The 20,532-nt window shown below is 44.6% G+C and overlaps 1 protein-coding gene across 1 annotated transcript in view; it reads left to right on the forward strand.

Annotated features, from left to right (window-relative positions):
- WAS (WASP actin nucleation promoting factor) overlaps positions 1 to 15,094 on the forward strand; it is a 57,153-nt gene extending 42,059 nt beyond the window's left edge. The window contains exons 10-12 of the mRNA XM_040324528.1: positions 2,999 to 3,402; positions 13,042 to 13,156; positions 14,846 to 15,094. Of these exons, the coding sequence (XP_040180462.1) occupies positions 2,999 to 3,402; positions 13,042 to 13,156; positions 14,846 to 14,901 (575 nt within the window). The 3' untranslated portion in view covers positions 14,902 to 15,094. The remainder of the gene's footprint in view (positions 1 to 2,998; positions 3,403 to 13,041; positions 13,157 to 14,845) is intronic.
- Positions 15,095 to 20,532: the final 5,438 nt, after the last annotated feature.

Below are 20,532 nucleotides of genomic sequence, written 5' to 3' on the forward strand. Positions count from 1 at the left end.
CTAGTCAGCAATTACTCCTGCTTTTTACATGCGAACGCGTATCTCCAGCAATGCACTGTACCTGAAAGACAAAAAACTCAGACAAAACTCATTAGCCAGGACCTTAAACAAAGAACTATTTACATGTTTACACTTTAAAGCTAATTCACCCCCACTGCTATAGAAGTGTCATTTTCATTCAAAAACAGATCTGTACCATTCAACTGTTCTAATAGTGTGTGATATTCTATTTTCATCTTATCATACTCAATCTTCAGGTGGTCATATTTCTGTTTTAACTGAGGAAATGGTATCCAGGTCCTTTTCTTATTATTATTTTGGCCAGCTCTGTTTTTCATGTTAATATAGCCTATGTTTGACCCAGAGTTTCCCCTTTTGATGTGATCATTAGATATTATCTTCTGATCTTTCTGTTCAGTGTTTGTCCTAAACAATGTGACTACATCAATTCTGACAGCTTGCTCATTTGACCTTCTCCATAAATGATCTGCTCTCAATAATATGTCTTTTAAATCGTGAGGATTCGGGGTAACCAATAAAATATCTTGTTTGATATCTTCATGCAAAGCATCTAGAAACATACTGATGTGTATCGAGCCTCCCCGCTCAAATGCAAGATTATTACCAACCAACAATTCCATAATAGTATATATCCTGTGCGACAATTCATAGGGAGATTCACCCTGCATTTGATCAATCTTCCCATGAATCGTAACATCAGAACGCACTCCGTACAGAACACATAATAACTCCAGTAATATGTCCCTTGTCCTCAGAGGCTGAAGACAGATCTGTTTGATCCTCAACCAAAGACTTTTCCCTATAGAATGTTGCAAAACTCTTTCTAAGTCCGATGGGTTGAGGTTGTACAAATCTATGACATTCTGCAAGTCACAAAACCATTTTAAAAATTTGTTTAAATCATGGCAGGGAACCATTCCTATTTCTTTAAAAATTGCATCCAGTTCTTTTGGTTTCAAATGCTTCATTACAACCTGAACTTCACCTGTGTTATTATTATTGTTATAAACCGTGGTGGTCACTGTGGGTGCGGCTGGCAATGAATTATCAGATTTAATATGAGGTTCTGTTTCATTTGATAGAAAGTTTGTATTTTGCTGCAGATTGCTTAATCCAAGATTTGATGCACATCTGCATCCCTGAGATCTCTTCTCCAATTCCATAATTCTTAATTTTAATCTCTCATTTTCCTCTGATAATTCATCACAACGTTTAGATTTCTCAAGCAAAGCTCCACCAATGGTAACTGCATGCAATTTTAAATTTACTGTCTCAGTTTCTGATTGGTGTTGTAACCTCTTGCAAACCTTAAGGCTATTATCAACTGCACTCTGTAACTGCGCAATTTCCTCAACTTTATTATTCAAAGAACTTTCCATTTTTAAACAACAAGATAACAAGCCCTGCACAATACAACCTTTTCTTTTACTTTCTGAAATTTTGCTATCAAAAACACTTTCCTCTAAAAATTCCTTCATCATAGTCCACGTCTGCTTAAATTTTTCTGGCATTTCATAAGGACCGCCATGACGCTTAATACATTTTAATACCCATCTGTTAACTTTATCAGAACTGACACTAGCTTCACACTGAGTAAGCATTTTAACTATAGTACTAATAATTTAAAATAAAGGAAATATTTTACTCACCGCATTTGAAGCTTCACCTTGCCAGTTCCCGTCTTCTAGTACACGGCAGTCCCTTCTTTCTTCAGTTTCCAGTCTCCAGAGAATAATTCTGGGGTTCCAAACTTGTATAGTCTTGTATATCAGACTCTCTTATGTCACAACCAGACAATAGAGGTCACAGCACAGCTCTTGGGTCTCCATCAGACTTCTGTCCAACTCACAGGATTGCTATCATCACCGGCTTCTGTTACTAAGTCCTGAAAATGTGCTTCTGGTCACTTGAACGGCACCAATGTAGTGATCATTAAATATTATCTTCTGATCATGTATAGTGTCCAACACAGAACCATAAGATCCAATGTACTGAAGTCAGAGAGTAAATTAGGTTGTTTCCGCAGCAACTCACACCAGGTTCTCCAGAGAACGCATTTAATGGATCTTCCAATAACATACAAAGTCCACAGACGATACAAGAATCCAACAAAGTAATGTTCACCATAGAGTGACAAGACAAGACTAGACCTGTGCCTTCACATGTTCATGCAGAGAATACGTGGGGGTATATTCTCTAACTGATAGCCAGAAATTCCCAACATTATATATTGTTTCTTTTGAATAGCTGAGCAATTTGATTGGTTGTCTCTTAATTGAAAGACAGCAGGACATATTTACCTGCCACTCTTAAAAGACAGGATGTGACTTCAGCCGAAGTCACTAATTAGTATGCATCCTTGCATACTAATAAGCCCCCTCTAATAAGTAATTAGATTGCATGTGATCTGAATAATGGTTCGATATGTAAAAACGGCTCCATCCTGTCTCTGTCTTTTTTTGACAATAGACAAACCTCTTTTGACTTGCAACATGTAATCACAGAACTGATTGAGTAGTGGTTTGAGACTCTTCCTGTCTCTTTGAATCACAGGTTTGAAATCCGGCCTGTATATGTTAGACTCATATAATATAGATATATATATATATATATATATATACATATATATATATATAAATATACACATACATATCCATATATTACAACATATACTACTACACACATGATCATTTTAAATGAAATTTTTTAAAAACTTTGTTTTTTTCATGCCGAAAAATGATCGTGCGTACGCGGCATTAGATTCACATACTATACCTTAGAGAGCAGGGGTCTCCAAACTTCCAAACTTTCTAAACAAAGGGACAGTTTCCTGTCCTTCAGACTTTGAGGGGCAAAGGGGGGGGGGGGTAGTGCCCCAAAGGCCAGATAAATGCCTACAAAGGGTCGCATCTGGCTCCCAGGACACAGTTTGGAAACCACTTTTAGAGACTAATAATTCTATGTTCTTTCTCTACAGATTTAACAGATTTAACAGATTCTGCCCCTCCGCCTCCACCCTCCCGCCATGCCCCACTGCCACCTCCACCATCACAAGGAAGAAGTAGAGCTGGTCCCTTGCCTCCTCCACCAAACAGGTCAACTGCTCCTCCACCACCTCCTCCAACTCGTGTCACTCCTCCTCCACCACCTTCTGGCTCACCAAGAGTACCTCCACCACCTCGAGGGGGTCCCAGTCCACCTGCTCCCCCGCCTCCACCACCTCCGCCAGCAGTTCCACTCCCACAGATCAGTGGTGGTCCTCCACCTCCACCACCTCCTGGATTAGCAAGTCCAGTGGCAAGTCCAGTGGCAATTCCCTCCACCCCTTCTGGTAGAGGGGCTCTTCTGGACCAGATAAGACAAGGAAAGCAGCTGAACAAGGTAAGGAGAGGCTTCTCATTGAGCTACAGGTAGAAAGCATATTTAATATTTTGACCTGTGCCACTACATTTCTTATTAAGTACCCATCAGAATTTTTATGTACTTCTTAAATCTGCAGATATTTACAGACATAGAGCACAGCATTAACTGGCCATTAGACAGGATCACATTACAATTCTATCACACTAAGAACACAACATGACCAGAGCACTGGACACAGTGGAGGATTATAATAATGGCAGAATCAGTGGCTACCTAGTGGACTAAGCCTCTAGTGTAGCCCATAGGGATACTACCCTTTCGTCCTGTTCATAGTAGGTGCAAATCTTTTTCATTTTCTTTTCGAAGCGATTAAGCAATAGCAGCCTTCATAATTCATTCAATGCATTTTTCCTGTAAGATAATCAAAGCATATCACAGCATATACATTATTATTCCTGATACCTGGAAGCCTAGTTTCAAAGTTATTTGCCACCATTGCACTTGAATTTTACAAATTGTTTTTTTTGCAGCAAGAAGACTATTAATATTTTAAGCCGTATTCACTCGGGCATACTTAAGTATACACCCACACAAGGGCCATGTTTGCCCTCACGGAGATGCACAGATGTTCCATGCATCCTTGTACAGGCAGTCCCATTCATGACATTTGGGACGCAATGGCTGCATGGACACCAATCACGTTGTATGCTTAAAGCGGAGTTCCACCCAAAAGTGGAACTTCCGCTTTAAGCACTCCTTACCCTCCGACATGTCACATTTGGCATGTAATTTTGTTTGGGGGGGAGTGGGGGCTACGGTAGGAGTGGGACTTCCTGTTCCACTTCCTACATCCACCTACAGGCCGCCTAGGTCACTCCTCCCCTCGCCTTAGGCGGCCCCTCCCTCTATGAAATCTCCTGGGACACGTCACAGGTCCCAGGAGATCGCCTGTGCACTCCTAGAGCGCAGCATGACTTGTGCATGCCTGGCCATGAAGCCGAAAGCTGTCATGGCCGGGTGCCCACAGTGTGAATGGAGGCGCTGGCGGAGAGGGGGGGAGAGGAGCGGCACTCGTGACTCCGGGCGGCCGCATCACTGGACCATGAAGCAGGTAAGTAGTGTCTGTTTATTAAAAGTCAGCAGCTACACTTTTTGTAGCTGCTGACTTTTAATAAACATAAAAAGGCTGGAACTCCGCTTTAGGTACACCTTAGAGAACTTTCTTTTGTACCAAAAAGGTGGTTCACAAATCTAGTATGCCCTGTTTTATGTAAATGCAGTGCTACTCCTGTAGGAGCCACAGAAATTACTTATCCAGGTCTTCCCAATCTCAGAACCGCAGCCTCATGCACTCTTTCTCCAAAAACCAGTCTAGGGGATGTTGTTTTTGTTTTTGGAGAACTTGGATAGGGGTGAGGGTAGTGGTGGGATACTCAAAGAATGAAAACTAGGTACGCTGAGGACTAAGGACTTAAGGACTTCCTGCTTTAAGTATTAATAGAACAAGTAGAGTCAAATATTTTCTCTTTAGTCGACACTATCTGGATAGCGCTCTTCTGAACACCAGACAGTGTCCTATTTAATAGACCCACAGCTGACTATAACTAGGCACCAGTGTATAGCACAAGGTCCCCAAGATCTTCCCAATGTCTGTGCTCACAAGGCCCAAGGACAGATGGATTCCTCCTTTCAATCTTCCAAGTGATGCCCTCCAGTGATACAAGCCAAATCTATGGCAGACAGCTCCCCTCAGTCAGCTTCCACTAAGCACCCAGGTCTCTTCTTTTCTTCATCAGGGTCGCCTACCTGAGGTCTCTACCTGGCAGCCAGTGCCTGAGAGGGCAGCATGCCCCTCTCAGGCTGGATTCCTCCACTCTGGGACAAGACCTAGAGCTCAGTGTGTTCACTGAATAAATATATTCTTTCAGCATGTCTCTCTGGGTATGCTGGGGCTGTATCCATATTCATGCTACCATGCATAGCATAGTTTCACACCTATTATTCAGAAACTTCTTACGTCTCCTGTATACAGAGGAAGCTATAGACCAGAGAGGCAGTAGCTGAACACACTGGCCGGGATTCAGATATGAGATACGACGGCGTATCTCCCCCCTAAGATCCGACAGGTGTAAGTGACTTACACCGTCGGATCTTAGGCTGCAATTCCAGGCCGGCCGCTAGGTGGCGCTTCGGTTTGTATACGCGACGAATATGCAAATGAGGAGAACCGCCGATTCAGAAACGAACGCCCGCCCGTCGCTTTTTTTTTACGTCGCTTGCGTTCGGCTTTTTCTGGCGTATAGTTACCCCTGCTATGTGAGGGGTATCCTATGTCAAATCGGTGGTTCACCCTTATTGACAACTTTCCATCATAAAATGAGGCATAGTAGCGCGAGCTACAGTATGCCTGTATTTATTTTTTTAGTCCGGTACTCACAGTGCAATCCTAGCGAGACGATTCCGACTCCCCGCGGGGAATGGGCGTTCCTATCCAGAGGGAGCATGATTGACGGCCGGCTATGGCACGTCACGCTCCCCGAAGATAGCCGGAGTAGGTCTCGGCTCTTCACGGCGCCTGCGCACAGACTATGCGCAGGCGCCGTGAAGCGCCAAGTCCTATTTCGGCTATTTCCGGAGAAGCGTGACGCGCCATAGCCGGCCGTCAATCATGCTGCCTCTGGATAGGAACGCCCAGGAGTCGTAATCGTCTGGCTAGGATTGCACAGTGAGTACCGGACTAAAAAAATAAATACAGGCATACTGTAGCTCGCGCTACAATGCCTCATTGTATGCTAGAGGAAAAAAAAAAAAAATTTTTATTAATAGGGTGAACCCCCGCTTTAAGTATGGCCGTCGTTCCCGCGCCGAGTTTTGAATTTTTACGTCGTTTGCGTAAGTCGATTCAGAATGCGTCCTAGCGACGTCATTTGGAGCAATGCACTCTGGGAAATTTAGCCGGCGGCGCATGCGCAGTTCGATCGCCGCGGGGACGCGCCTGATTTAAATACTACACTCCCCCTAGCCGCGGAATTTGAATTCCGCCGGGGTATTTAGGATACGCCACCGCAAGTTTGGAGGTAAGTGCTTTCTGAATACAGCACTAGCCTCTCAAACTTGCGCCGGCGGATCGTAAATCAGATAAATTAATTAAATTAAATATCCGCTAATCTATCTGAATCTACCCCACTGAGCAAACCTCGCTAGCAGATTGAAGCTTCACTGATTACAATGAGCAGAATATGCTTTTGCCTGTCAAACCAAATAAAGCCACACTGACTACAGTGAGGCAACTAAATTTTCCTATCAAAACACAAAAGACTAACTTATCCAATTCCTAGCACCTACCTAGGAGGGTGCTACATGAACATAAAGGTAATCTGATTATTATAAGTGCTGGCTGTGGTTTAGCTATCCATCTATTCTAGAAATAAAAAAACTCTTTGATAGAGGTCCTGGTCTCCTTCCTTTGAACACAACTTCAAAACAATACGCTGGGCCTAATAAGTATTGTGAAGAAATGTTTCAGTGTTTCCTTTGTTATACAGTAGATTGTGTATGTGGTGAGATGTGTATGGGTGAGAGGTGGCTTAGGAGACATGGAGGATACATGTTTTTCAATCATATCACTAATTCTGCATTTTCTACCTGAACAGAAGGGGCTAGATTCAGCATTGATTTACGCCGGCGTATCTATAGATACGCCGCGTAAATTCAAAGCTGCGCCGGCGTATCTTCTTTCTGTATTCAGAAAGCAAGATACGCCGAAATTAGCCTAAGATACGCCGAAATTAGCCTAAGATCCGACTGGCACAAGTCTCTTACACCGTCGCATCTTAGGGTGCATATTTACGCTGGCCGCTAGGTGGCGCTTCCGTCGTTTTCGGCGTAGAATATGCAAATTACCTAGATACGCCGATTCACAAACGTACGTGCGCCCGGCGGATTTTATTTACGTCGTTTATGTAAGGCTTTTCGGGCGTAACGTTGCTCCTGCTTCTATGAGGCGTACGCAATGTTAAGTATGGACGTCGTTCCCGCGTCGAATTTTGAATTTTTTACATCGTTTGCGTAAGTCGTTCGCGAATAGGGCTGGACGTAATTTACGTTCACGTCGAAACCAATACGTCCTTGCGGCGTACTTTGGAGCAATGCACACTGGGATATGTACACATGCCGTTCGTAAAAAACGTCAATCACGTCGGGTCACCACCCATTTACATAAAACACGCCCCCCTCATACTCATTTGAATTGGGCGCGCTTACGCCGGCCCCATTTACGATACGCCGCCGTAACAATGCGTCCGGCTAACTGAATCTAGCCCAAGGTATACAGTACATGGATGTGTAGACACATTGCACCACTGTCTCTCATTCCCATCTTCACTTACATGCTGTAACTAATATAAATATTTTTCAACAAATACACCCTTTTCTGGATATAACTAGAAAACCCATTTCAAAGACCTAGGGCTTCACTTGTAAAGCAGCTGTGTGGCCTAACTGCGGCCATACCACTATTTAAAAAAAAAAAGTTATATGCTTTACAAATGTTCATTGTGCTTTACAAATGTTCATTTTATGAATGGGATATAAAATACATTTTTGGTATATGTTTTGGTATCCGCTCTTCATTTTAAATTGGTCCCCTAGAGCCACCAAAAATATGGGCAGCTTAATTTGTATGCAAATGATGACTTTTCATATTAAACTCAACTTGACTCCAACTCTTTCACCCCTAATATCTCATGCCCCTTACTGGTCATTAAGGGACCAATCCCAGTAGTCGTAAATTGTGTAACACCACTTGTACCTACAGCTACAGATAAACCTATAATAAGGCTTACCTGTAGGTACTGTATATATCTCCTAAACCTACACGATTTAGGAGATATTTACCATATATGCCTATGCCGACATCATAGGCTCTGAAGAAATGGCTCAATTGTGCTTTCTCTAAAGGGCCTGTGCCGTGGCCAGTGGCTCTGGCCAATCACAGCGCCGTAGCCTGCGAACCCAGAAATAATCCCCAGGAGACATGTCGCCGGTCACAGCGGTGTATGGGGACCGCTGCAACAGCTTTGATCTAAGGTGAGTATTTCATAATGGGCTAGTATGCAATGCATACTAGCTCATTATGCCTTTTGTCTTGCAGGTTTTTTATTTCATAAATGTTTTTATTAATATGGGTTTACAACCACTTTAAGCCACTTAATCAACTTTATACCATCCTGTCTGTTTAATAATCCTATGTGCCCCTGTGTCTGTGTTTTCAGAGCACCGATCGTTGTTCACGTGAGCTGCCGCCTCTCTCCTCTCCCCGTCTGACAGCTGCAGCGGGCAGGGCCGGAGATTCTCCACTGACGTCAGTCCAGAGGGGAGGAGGAGGAGAGAGATGGCGGGTCACGTGAATGGCGATCGGCGCTCTGAGAACTGGTAAAGAATGGATTATTTTTATAAAACACAGACACAGGGGCACATAGGATTATTAAACAGACAGGATGGTATAAAGTTTAAATGAAACTTCAGCAGAAAGAGGGGAGGGGGTGGGCAATTACACAGTAGCTGACAGACAGACAGGGAGGGAAGGGGGGGAGAGAGGACATAGGAGGATAGAGGAGGACAGGAGAGCTGCGGATGACGGAGGCACGTAAACTGACCACAGTGTCAGGGCTCAGCAGCCATGATAAACGATGGTCAGTTTACAGAGGAGAGGACATAGCCAGGCAGGATCAGACAGGTTTTTTAGGTGTTGCACAGCACAAGCACTGTGCTGTATAACATGCTGTAAGAGAACAAGATCAATATTTGTTTGTTTTTTTAGGTTAACAAATGCTTTAACTAAGCAGCGATCCCAATCCCTAAAACCAGCAAAGCTGCATCCAAAATACAAGATATACAAATAAATAAATACAGTGTCATTTGTATAATCACATAACAAACAATGTTGTTACTATTAATTATCACAGTACCATGTGAAAAAAGTCATTAAGATGGTTGTAAACTCAGTTTTTTTTATCTTAACCACTTGCCCACTGGGCACTTAAAGGGGTTGTAAACCCTTGTGTTTTTTCACCTTAATGCATCCTATGCATTAAGGTGAAAAAACTTCTCTCAGTGACCGGCCCCCCTGTTTTACTCACCTGAGCCCTTCGTTCCCTCGTCAGAGACGTGCTGTACCTCTCTGCCGGGAGTGCTCGACTCTTGATTGGAAAGATTGATAGCAGGGCAGCCATTGGCAAATGCTGGACTCAGGAGCGTGCCCACAAGGTAACCCCCCCAGGGAGGGCGCTTCTCCCAGGGGGTTTACCATTGCAAGGAGGAGTCGCGAGCGCCGCCGGTGGACCCCAGAAGATGATGATTGGGGCCACACTGTAAAAAATGAAACTGCACAGTGGAGGTAAGTATGATATGTTTGTTATTTAAAAAAAAAAAAGAACAAAGGTTTACAACCACTTTAAATGAGTTGTAAAGGCAGAAGGCTTTTTATCTTAATGCATTCTTTCCAATAAGATAAAAAACCTTTTGTGTATAGCAGCCTCCCCAGCACCCCCTAATTACTTACCTGAGCCCCTTCTCTCTCCGGCGATGTCCATGTGTCCCTCGGCCGTCTGGGTCACTCCTCCTGATTGGCTGAGACACATTAGCTGCGCTACTGGCTCAGGGGAGAAAGGGGCGGGCCAGGTTGGGGCTCCGTATCTGAATGGATACACAGAGCTCTGATTCGGTTTAGGTGCCCCCATAGCAAGCTGCTGGCTGAGGGGCACTCGATAGGAGGGAGGGGCCAGGAGCAGCAAAGAGGGACCCGAGAAGAGGAGGATCTGGGCTGCTCTGTGCAAAACCAACTGCACAGAGGAGGTAAGTAAAACATGTTTGGTTTTTATTTATTTATGTTTTTAAACAAGGCCAATGTTCAGCTGTCAGTGCTCTCACATTTTGAATAACAGTTACTTGGTCATGCTGTGTTGTACCCATATGAATTTTTTTATTTTTATTTTTGTTTTGGTGGTATTTAATCACTACTGTTTTTTTTTTGTACTATAAATGAAAAAAAGACTGAAAATCTGGTAAAAAAAAGTGCATTTTCCTTTGTTCCTGTTATAAATTTTTGGCATGTTTGAGGCATGGATTGGCATGTTTGAGGCACGGATAAGGTGTGATTTGGCACAGATCAGAGCTGTGGGCACTTCAGATGCAGCCCAAAGGGCTGCTGCACCAATTCCCTCCTCTCCTCATACACTGTACCGATCGCCTGTGAGGAGAGAGCTGAACCCGTGCTGGTTTGTTGACAAGTGTTTGCCACCATCATCGGTCCTTTTCCCCCCCTCTGTGATGTGCTGGGTCTGGAGAAATATTGTAAACCCCTACCAGAATAATCTGACCACACTAGCGGGCCATCATTCGGCTATGTGATATACAAAACAAATCAGCGCAATAAAACAACCCTAATATAGCAGCTGAACACCAAGGGTCAAAAAATCTAATCCCTAAAATGTAATAATAAAAGAAAGTGCAACGCTGAAATAGTCCATAAATTACACTCTCAGAAGAACCATCAGTGTGTTTCGTCAATGGCGATAGACACAAATCTACCTATACTTATAATCTAGAAATACCTTTCTTCAGAATAAAAAAAGGACTAATTGTGAATTCAATAGTCGCTGCCATTCCTGGATTTCTGGATGCTTTGGATATTACCCGTAAGGGAAGGTGTTTGTGACCCTCTGTAACATAAGGGTCCACAGATGAAGGTGAGCGGCTAATTTTTATCACTGGTGTAGGTCCCTCATCACGATATCACCTGCATGTAATTTTTTTTTGTCTATCACCATTGAAGAAACACACTGATGGTTCTTTTGAGAGTGTGATTTATGGACTATTTCAGCGCTGCACTTTCTTTTATTATTATATCTTTCGGCTATGGCCCAGTTGGCAAGTGGTTAATGCATTCTATGCATTAGGATTAAAAACCTTCTGTGTGCAGCAGCCGCCCTCAGCCCCTCTAATATTTACCTGTGCCCCATCTCGATCCAGCGATCTTGCTGTGGGGTCAATCAACAGGAAGGAGGGGCCAGGAGTGCCAAAGAGGGACCCGAGAAGAGGAGGATCTGGGCTGCTCTGTGCAAAACAACTGCACAGAGCAGGTAAGTATAACATGTTTGTTATTTAAAAAAAAAACAAAAAAACAAGACTTTAAAGTGAATGTAAACCAGATTCATGAAATTTAAGCTGGGCACATATAACTGCAGTATTTACTATTTTGTTAATTCTCTTCAATGAGCTAAGTCCCATAGCTCTCTTCTGAACTGTTCCTCTGTTATCAGCCTGATAACTCCTGAAAACATTTCATAAACTTTAGACAAAAGCAGCTTGAATCTTCAGTCCAGGGAGGTTGCTAAACCAGATTAGCAGAGAGCAGCTCCTATTACAAAACAGCTCTGAGAGTCTGTGCCTATGATGAGAGGGGGGGTGTGCTTTTCCTCCAATCAGCAATGTTAACTATCTTGGCTGTATACCCAGACATCACACGCTGTGTTAACCAGAATAAGAAAATCTCCTAACAAAATCTGAACATTCTAAATATATAAATATGAAGACAGCAGATATACATGTAAAACCTATGTAGGGAGATTTGGTTTATCCCTGTGTATCACCTGAAGCTGTTCACTTCATTGGGTGTATGGAGGGTTTACATCCACTTTCATTTTAAAAACAGTCCAAGTGATGTTCTACATATATTAATAATGTGCTATATGAATAATGCACTTTGATGCACTCTTCAACCTGGGCACTCCTATCATACAGACATCGATTCTTTAGAACTGACCCCTATGTAGACAGCAGGTCTTAAAGCGGAACTTTTCCCATAACAACGTGATAAAAAAATAATTTGCTTTAGCAAGGAACATGTTTTCCACATTAATAATTATGCTACCAAAATTAGTGTGTGCTGTAAATTGCCTCCAGCATTGCTCCTGTTTCTTCTTGCTGGAGGCTGCCATTTTGTTAAAGCCCAGAGCCCCTAAGAAGGAGAAAATTATTTATTCTGTCAGCAGATTGGCCTCTCGTGGCTCTGATTTTAGGCACAGTCCTGAAAACAGAGAACAACTGAGCATGTGCAGAGCAGGGTGAGACAGTGTATTACTGGATTTTAAACAGTATAAGCACTTATTTTTTTTTTTTTTTTTTTTTTTTTTTTTTTCAAATAATAATTTTTGTTTATTTTCATAAAATGTCAGTACAGAATATAGCAGCACTTATTTTTTTATGTTTTACACAGCTATAACTGCAAAAGGGGCAAGACTAAAGTGATCTATAAATATGTCTTTTTTTTTTACTAAAGTTACACTTTAAAGTGCTGATAGTATAATTTTCTCCTAATTGGCCATGTTTTCCCCAAACCCTAGGTTCTATTGGTTCCAATATATCCAATCCAACATCCTGTTTTCTCACAAACATATATAACCCATCTAAATCATGTAAAAAAAGTTTTGCTGTTTTCACTGATGGTAACAAATGCATATGCATTTTCCTTATATACATGTACTGTATCTATTTTAAATCTCCCAGGTTTGTGATAGGTTGACATTATATGCTGCTGTCTAATGTGGCACATTTTAACCAAGCATGTTTTCTCTAAATGATCCTTTATACCATTAGGTTACAGAACAGACGGAAGACCCATCCTCCCCTCTCCCACAGGCTAGTTCTGAGGGCTTAGTGGGTGCTCTCATGCATGTCATGCAGAAAAGAAGCAAAGTGATCCATTCTTCAGGTAAGGCCTGCTTATAGATCCTCTCTGGAGAACATTGTGTGCACACTGCAGTGGCAGGCATTCTGAGAATAGAACATACAGCAACAGGGCCACCATCAGGGGTGGATAGCCCATACAGATGTAGGTGTCCCAAGTGACGGGTCCCCAACCAGGGCAGTCTTTGATGGGGTGCGGGCAGGATAGTGCCTTGCTGTTCATCTCCACACAGCGAGGGGGCGGCCACTGGGAAGGCAAGCAGTGCAGCAAGGGCAGTTAGAACCTAGTGCCGGGGAGGTAGAAGACCTCCACTGCCTCCCTGACACCCAAAGAGGTGAGCAGCAGCGCCTCCCAATGCTTGGACTTCTCCAACCTCCTCTACCCTCCCGGCTCCAACATCAACAGTAAAGGAAGCCTGGAGGACGAGGACTGTCAGGAGGCATAGGCAGCCTGGGATCTGCTGGAAGGAGTAGAGCACCTTCATCATCACCCAGAAGGAGAAGGAGTCCTGCCCGTTGCTGGCCAGCATGAACGTCCTAATACTGGCATGGAAGGTAATACTAGGCATCACACACATTTACCTACCTGCAGAGAGGCACTGGGACGGGGGGGCTCAGGAGTGACTGCAGACAGGGCTAGGGATCTCTCTCTCACTATACTCACTCTTGCCTCCTGCTTTCAACCCCCTCTCTCACCCCCTTCTCTCTCTCCTCTCTCTATTGACCCCCTCTCTATTGCCTCCGCTCTCACCCCCTCTCTCTCTCTTGCCCCCTGCTCTTACCCCCTTCTCTCTCTATTGCCTCCGGCTCTCACCTCCTCTCTCTCAAACCCCATCCCTCTCTTGTTCTCTGTCCTCTCTCTCTCTCTTATCCCCTTCCCTTTCTCTCCCCCCTTCTCTCTCATCCCCTCTCTCTCACCACCTTCTCTCTCTCATCCTCCTCTTTTTCTTTCCTCAATCTCTCTCACCCCCTTCTCTTTCTTTTCTTTCTCTTATACCCCCCTCTCTCTCTTCCCCACCCTCACTCCCCCTCCCCCCTATATCTCTCTCCCTGCACTCATCCCTCTCCCTCTCACCCCCTCCCGCTCTTTCTGTCTCTCATCACCCCCCATAAAAGACATGGGATGGTGGGGATGGGACTAAAGGAATATATGGGGTGGAAGAGATTAGACTGGAGGAGGAGGAGGAAATAGGATAGGTGGAATAGGACGACATCAAATAGAGGACATAGAACTGAAGTAGGAGGAGGACATGGGACTGGAGAAGGAGGACATAGGGTGGAGGAGATGGGACTGGAGAAGGAAGAGGACATGGAATGGAGGAGGAGGAGGACATGGGATGGTAGATATGAGACTGGAAGAGGAGGACATGGGATGGAGAAGGAGTAGGACATGGGGTGGGGGAGATAGGACTAGAGGAGGAGAAAGACGTGGGATTGAGGAGATATTAAGTTGTAAAAGTGTTCAAATAAGGACTGGATGGCCAGTGGATGGATTCAGTGGGATGGCCAGTAGGCAGGAAATGTTGGTGGCCAGGCCGGGTGGGGGGCAGGTCTTAAGCTGTGTAACAGTCCCCAAAATATCTAATAATTCTCCCGCCTCTATCCAAAAATAAAAAAACTTTGTCTGGAGATTGAAGACTAATAGGCATTTTTATTCCATTACTTTGCTTCCATTCCCATATTCTCCTATTATTTTCTGTGCTTTCTGTTTCAGATGACGATGATGATGATCCAGGGGATGACGATGATGATGACGAATGGGATGACTGAGTCCATGACAAGCCATCACTGGACCACCTGCCTTATAACTATGGCACAATGGGTTTCTATATCTTGAGATTCATCCTCTTATGACTAAATATTCATTTGTAGATCTTTGTACCAAGTGACTTGGAGTGTATCTCTGAGATTCATGCTTTATGGTGTTTTCTAAAAAACTGAAATAAAATAAGTAATGAATGAATGTCCCACAGAAATTATTATATCACATTTGTAGTATCATGTATGTACAATCCAAATGCCCTCAACAGAAGTATAGTTCTGCCGGTGGACAATTGAGGAGTGGCATCCCGAAATATATAAACTCTACTTGTAAGCTAAATGGTATGGGGCTTTTTTCAGGCAGCACTAGGAGTTTATGCAACAGAGAAAAACAACAATATAAAAACATACCAACATTTATATACACATCATATTCGTTTTGGCCTTATTGGCATTTAAAAACAGATTTTTATAAAGGCCTACTTCACAGCATATACAGCAGTGTAAAGAAACCTTTATCAATGTGTTGCACGTGACTGCTCCATCAGGTTAGGGTCCTTTTTTACCAGGCATGTCCAAAGTCCAGCCCCCTGGCCAATTGCCGCCCACGTTCCAGTTTAATGTGGCCATCCTGGTAATTTGAAAATATATTTAGCAAAGTCTTTAGCCTCCTCCAGTCTAATGAGAACCTCTGAGGCCAAAGATAGCTGACATCCAAAGATGGTGAAAGTCATTGGGGCGCCAGACACTTCTTGAATGTAAAATCGTTTTTTTTTCTCTTAACAATCCTTTTTGTATTTTAGGGGGAAAGAGGGTTAGGGCCAGGACACCCTTAAGTAGTTGCAGATTGAATCAGCAGACTCCGTGACTTCAATAGGAGGTCAGCCGTGCAGGGAAAGGCCCCAGCAAGGTGCCACATATGAACATGCAGGAATGCTGTATCCTATAGCAAAAGTCTTTAACAGTTCCTAACTCAAAGTAACAGTTCCTTCCCCTTCACTACAACTGCTTCTTGTAGTTCTTCAACACTGAGCTCCAGGTCCCTCACTAGACCCTCTGATTCACTGACTCTGAATGCCTTGAGCTCCTCCAATCTTTGCGGTGGTATCTCCCTCAAGTGTCACCCACACTTCCCTGCTGGGTGCTTAGCTTGGCAGCCAAGATACTTCTCAAGCTTCACCCCTGCTGACTGGCTCGGTTATAGTATACAGCTGCATTCACTGCTGCAAAGATATTTCCACATACTGAGTGCATTGCATAATCTCCGGTAACTATGTGAGGCTCTCTGTACAAATACAACACTCCAAAATCTCAGAAAATTGTTGGATGTGACAAAAAGGGTTCTCACTACACACAATGCACAACTTTATACCATGACATTATTAGTATTGCTATTATTATTATACAGGATTTATATAACACCAGCAGTTTACAACATGAGGGCAGACAGTACAGTTACAATACAATTTAATACAAGAGGAATCAGAGGGCTGGGGGGATCGATGGGAGAACGGCTCCCGATCAATCCCCGCATGCCGGCGGTACCCGGGCTCCCCCCCCCCACTCCCAGCTCCTCTTCCCATGGGGCGATCCTCTTCACAGGTAAGCAGAGGCTGCAATAGTGGGCACAGTGAGTAAATGCTGCAATGGTGGGCACAGTGAGTAAATGCTGCAATGGTGGGCACAGTGAGTAAAGGCTGCAATGGTGGGCACAGGGAGTAAAGGCTGCAATGGTGGGCACAGTGAGTAAAGGCTGCAATGGTGGGCACAGTGAGCAGAGGCTGCAATGGTGGGCACAGTGAGCAGAGGTAGCAATGGTGGGGACAGTGAGCAGAGGCGGCAATGGTGGGCACAGTGAGCAGAGGCGGCAATGGTGGGCACAGTGAGCAGAGGCGGCAATGGTGGGCTCAGTGAGCAGAGGCGGCAATAGTGGGCTCAGTAAGCAGAGGCGGCAATGGTGGGCACAGTGAGTAGAGGCTGCAATGGTGGGCACAGTGAGTAAAGGCTGCAATGGTGGGCACAGTGAGTAAAGGCTGCAACGGTGGGCACAGTAAGCAGAGGCGGCAATGGTGGGCACAGTGAGCAGAGGCGGCAATGGTGGGCATAGTGAGCAGAGGCGGCAATGGTGGGCACAGTGAGCAGAGGCTGCAATGGTGGGTACAGTGAGTAAAGGCTGCAATGGTGGGCACAGTAAGCAGAGGCGGCAATGGTGGGCACAGTGAGCAGAGGCGGCAGAGATGGGCACAGTGAGCAGAGGCGGCAATGGTGGGCACAGTGAGCAGAGGCTTCAATGGTGGGCACAGTAAGCAGAGGCGGCAATGGTGAGCACAGTAAGCAGAGGCCGCAATGGTGGGCACAGTGAGCAGAGGCCGCAATGGTGGGCACAGTGAGCAGATGCCGCAATGGTGAGCAAAGGCTGCAATGGTGGGCACAGTGAGCAGAGGCCGCATTGGTGGGCACAGTGAGCAGAGGCCATAATGGTGGGCACAGTAAGCAGAGGCTACAATGATGGGCACAGGTGTGGCTGCACTGATAAAGTTTGTAAATTAATTCTGCATAAAACATGTAAGTGTCATTTCATTAGATAATTTATGAGGGCGTGTTTAGAGGCGGAATTAGGGGTGGTGCAGGGTAGGGATTGGTTGGGTCAACTAGTGGCGAGTAACCCTTAAGGCATGGCTAGTAGCTCAGGACTTGAAATTTTGAGCCCTGCCCCCGGGGAAGAGAAAAGCCGCAGGATTACAGAGCTGATACCCCGCTGTTACAGCTGACTTTACATTGCAAATGCTACCGCTCCGCTCGTGGTTACACAGCCCCGCCTCCTGACCCCATGCCTGTATCAGATTGACAGAATGCCAGTCCAATTCTGGGACGTGTTCTGTCTATCTGATACAGGCGCGGGGTCAGGAGGCGGGGCTGTGTAACCACGAGCGAAGCGGTAGCATTTGCAATGTAAAGTCAGCTGTAACAGCGGGTTATCAGCTCTGTAATCCCGCGGCTTTTCTCTTCCCCGGGGTGATCGATGGGAGAACGGCTCCCGAGTCCCGATCAATTCCCGCACGCCAGTGGTCCCCGCGCTCCCCCCCCCTCCCAGCTCCTAGGCGAGTGGAAAATTTGAGGGTTGTGTAGCGCTACCCCCTCAGGAACCGCTGGTTGTTGTTGGGATCGGCATATTAAGTTACCTCTCAGTGTTGTCTAGGGGTGTAGTTGATGAGCAAAGTAGTGAGCGAATGTCCAGTCAATGAATAAAGGTTTTCAAATGCTTTATTTCTAGGCCCAACATGGCCAACATCAACATGAGGTATAGCAAAAAAGGTTGATGACGCAAAAGAGAACTTTGCAGTATCAGGCCTGGATAAGAACCGAGCAATCCTGCTCTCGACAGCACAGTAGTAGTAGTTACAGTTCGTCGCCGCTTTAGCCAAAGTGGGTGAAGTGCCCCCGGACAGACTTCTGCCACAAGTCTGGCAGCCGAAGTGTCACTTTAGATTGCTGGGAGGAACAGGCCTCTGCCACAGGCCTGGCTGTAGGACCTCTGCCACAGGCCTAGTACTTTAAGTGAACCGAACGGATTGAGCGAATCCTCCCAGTAGATTAAGTAAGGGTCACCGGGTGACAGTTGAAGTGTACCTGTCAATGTCCCAGTCACCAGATCCCCGATGGTTCGTTCAAGCCCTGTTGGACAACCTGCCTCCGGGTTCTCCTCAAGCCGACCCCCCATCGAACGGCATCCAGCCTGGGATCTCCTCAGCAGAGTTGGGAACCCAGTAAGTCACTGGGGCCCCTTTTCAGGAACATGGAGCTCCGCGTAGCGTGTGACCCCGGCCTGGTAGGCCATCGCCGGGGTCCGTTGGATGCGCACACCCTGAAGGTGGGTGCCGCACCTGGAACCCGCGAAGAACAACACAAAATTGCGTCTGCCACATATATACTCTCCCCCAGCATGCCCCGCGAGGGAAAACTCCTCTAATTGGCTGCTGGGGAAAAGTGGCTCTGCCAGAACCCCTCTAGCGCCACCTGTCGCCCAGGGGTGGAATCAACACCCCTGGAGCGCAGACTGACCTACAGGATGGTTCAGGAATGACAGCAGCCCATAATTTAGCAAATTGTGAATGGGAGCAAAATAACTCTCCCATTCCCCACTAACTTTAGCGTAGTGCACATACTGAAAGTAATGGGGCGCTACATACTCCCCCCACTTGAAATGACACTGTCCCCAGTGTCCTAAGGCATTCAAGCCTGAATGCCAGCCTGATACTTGCTAACCAGATAGAAAAGTGGGAAAAAAGACAAACACAATTGTAACATCATCTACAATATTGGCATCATTTAAATAACATATGACATACACACATACACAATCCTATCTATCTAGCTGCCCATTCTCCACAGTGTTGATAGTAGGTGGGTCCAGAAGCTGCATAAGAAAATGTAAAAGAAAACATATGCATAATATACATCCTGACATATTAATATATTTTTCTATCTACAGTACAGACCAAAAGTTTGGACACACCTTCTCATTCAAAGAGTTTTCTTTATTTTCATGACTATGAAAATTGTAGATTCACACTGAAGGCATCAAAACTATGAATTAACACATGTGGAATAATACATAACAAAAAAGTGTGAAACAACTGAAAATATATTTCATATTCTAGGTTCTTCAAAGTAGCCACCTTTTGCAGCAGACACATCTCTAGAACTGGTAAGAGGAGACTGTGTGAATCAGGCCTTCATGGTAGAATATCTGCTAGGAAACCACTGCTAAAGAAAGGCAACAAGCAGAAGAGACTTGTTTGGGCTAAAGAACACAAGGGATGGACATTAGACCAGTGGAAATCTGTGCTTTGGTCTGATGAGTCCAAACTTAAGATCTTTGGTTCCAACCCCTGTGTCTTTGTGCGACGCAGAAAAGGTGAACGGATGGACTCTACATGCCTGGTTCCCACCGTGAAGCATGGAGGAGGAGGTGTGATGGTGTGGGGGTGCTTTGCTGGTGAAAAGTGCCTTTTATATACATCTATAGAGATGTATATAAAAGGCACTTTTTATCTATCAAAAAGTGTTTCTCAGTGCTAAACCTTTCATCTGAATTCTAAATTGCTGCATTTATAAATTCCAAAAGCCAATATAAAGGAATAGTAGTGTTAGAAACAGCAGACAGAAAAAAATACTCAAAAGATGGTAATTAATGGTCGGACTTTAGAGGCAAGACTGGAATATGAAAAAGTATATAAATGTATTACAAAAAATACAAAATTTACAAAAAAGATCAATAAAAGAAAACCATATAGGATATATGATATGGAAAATATCCACTGTGCATCGTCTACACGTTTCGCCTTTGGGCTTCATCGGGACAAGCAGATGAAATTAGCAGTAGAAAAATATATTTAATTGTCTCGGAATACTCCAAGTAGCATATACATATGTCGAGGGGATAATAAAAGGAAGTTCCCGATATAGTAGAAAAAGTCTCCAAAATCCACCAGAGAAAGCTCTCTCTGTCTGTACTGGTGGTTATGGAGATGCACCATAGGTATGGAAACCAGTTCTAATGATTAGAAGATGAGCATTAATTCCAGGGCAGAGAAGAGAGGGTGTAGTAAAGACACACAAATATCCAGTATACTACAG

The sequence above is a fragment of the Rana temporaria genome, chromosome 9, assembly GCF_905171775.1.
Source record: "Rana temporaria chromosome 9, aRanTem1.1, whole genome shotgun sequence".
In the NCBI taxonomy this organism is placed as follows: Eukaryota; Metazoa; Chordata; class Amphibia; order Anura; family Ranidae; genus Rana; species Rana temporaria.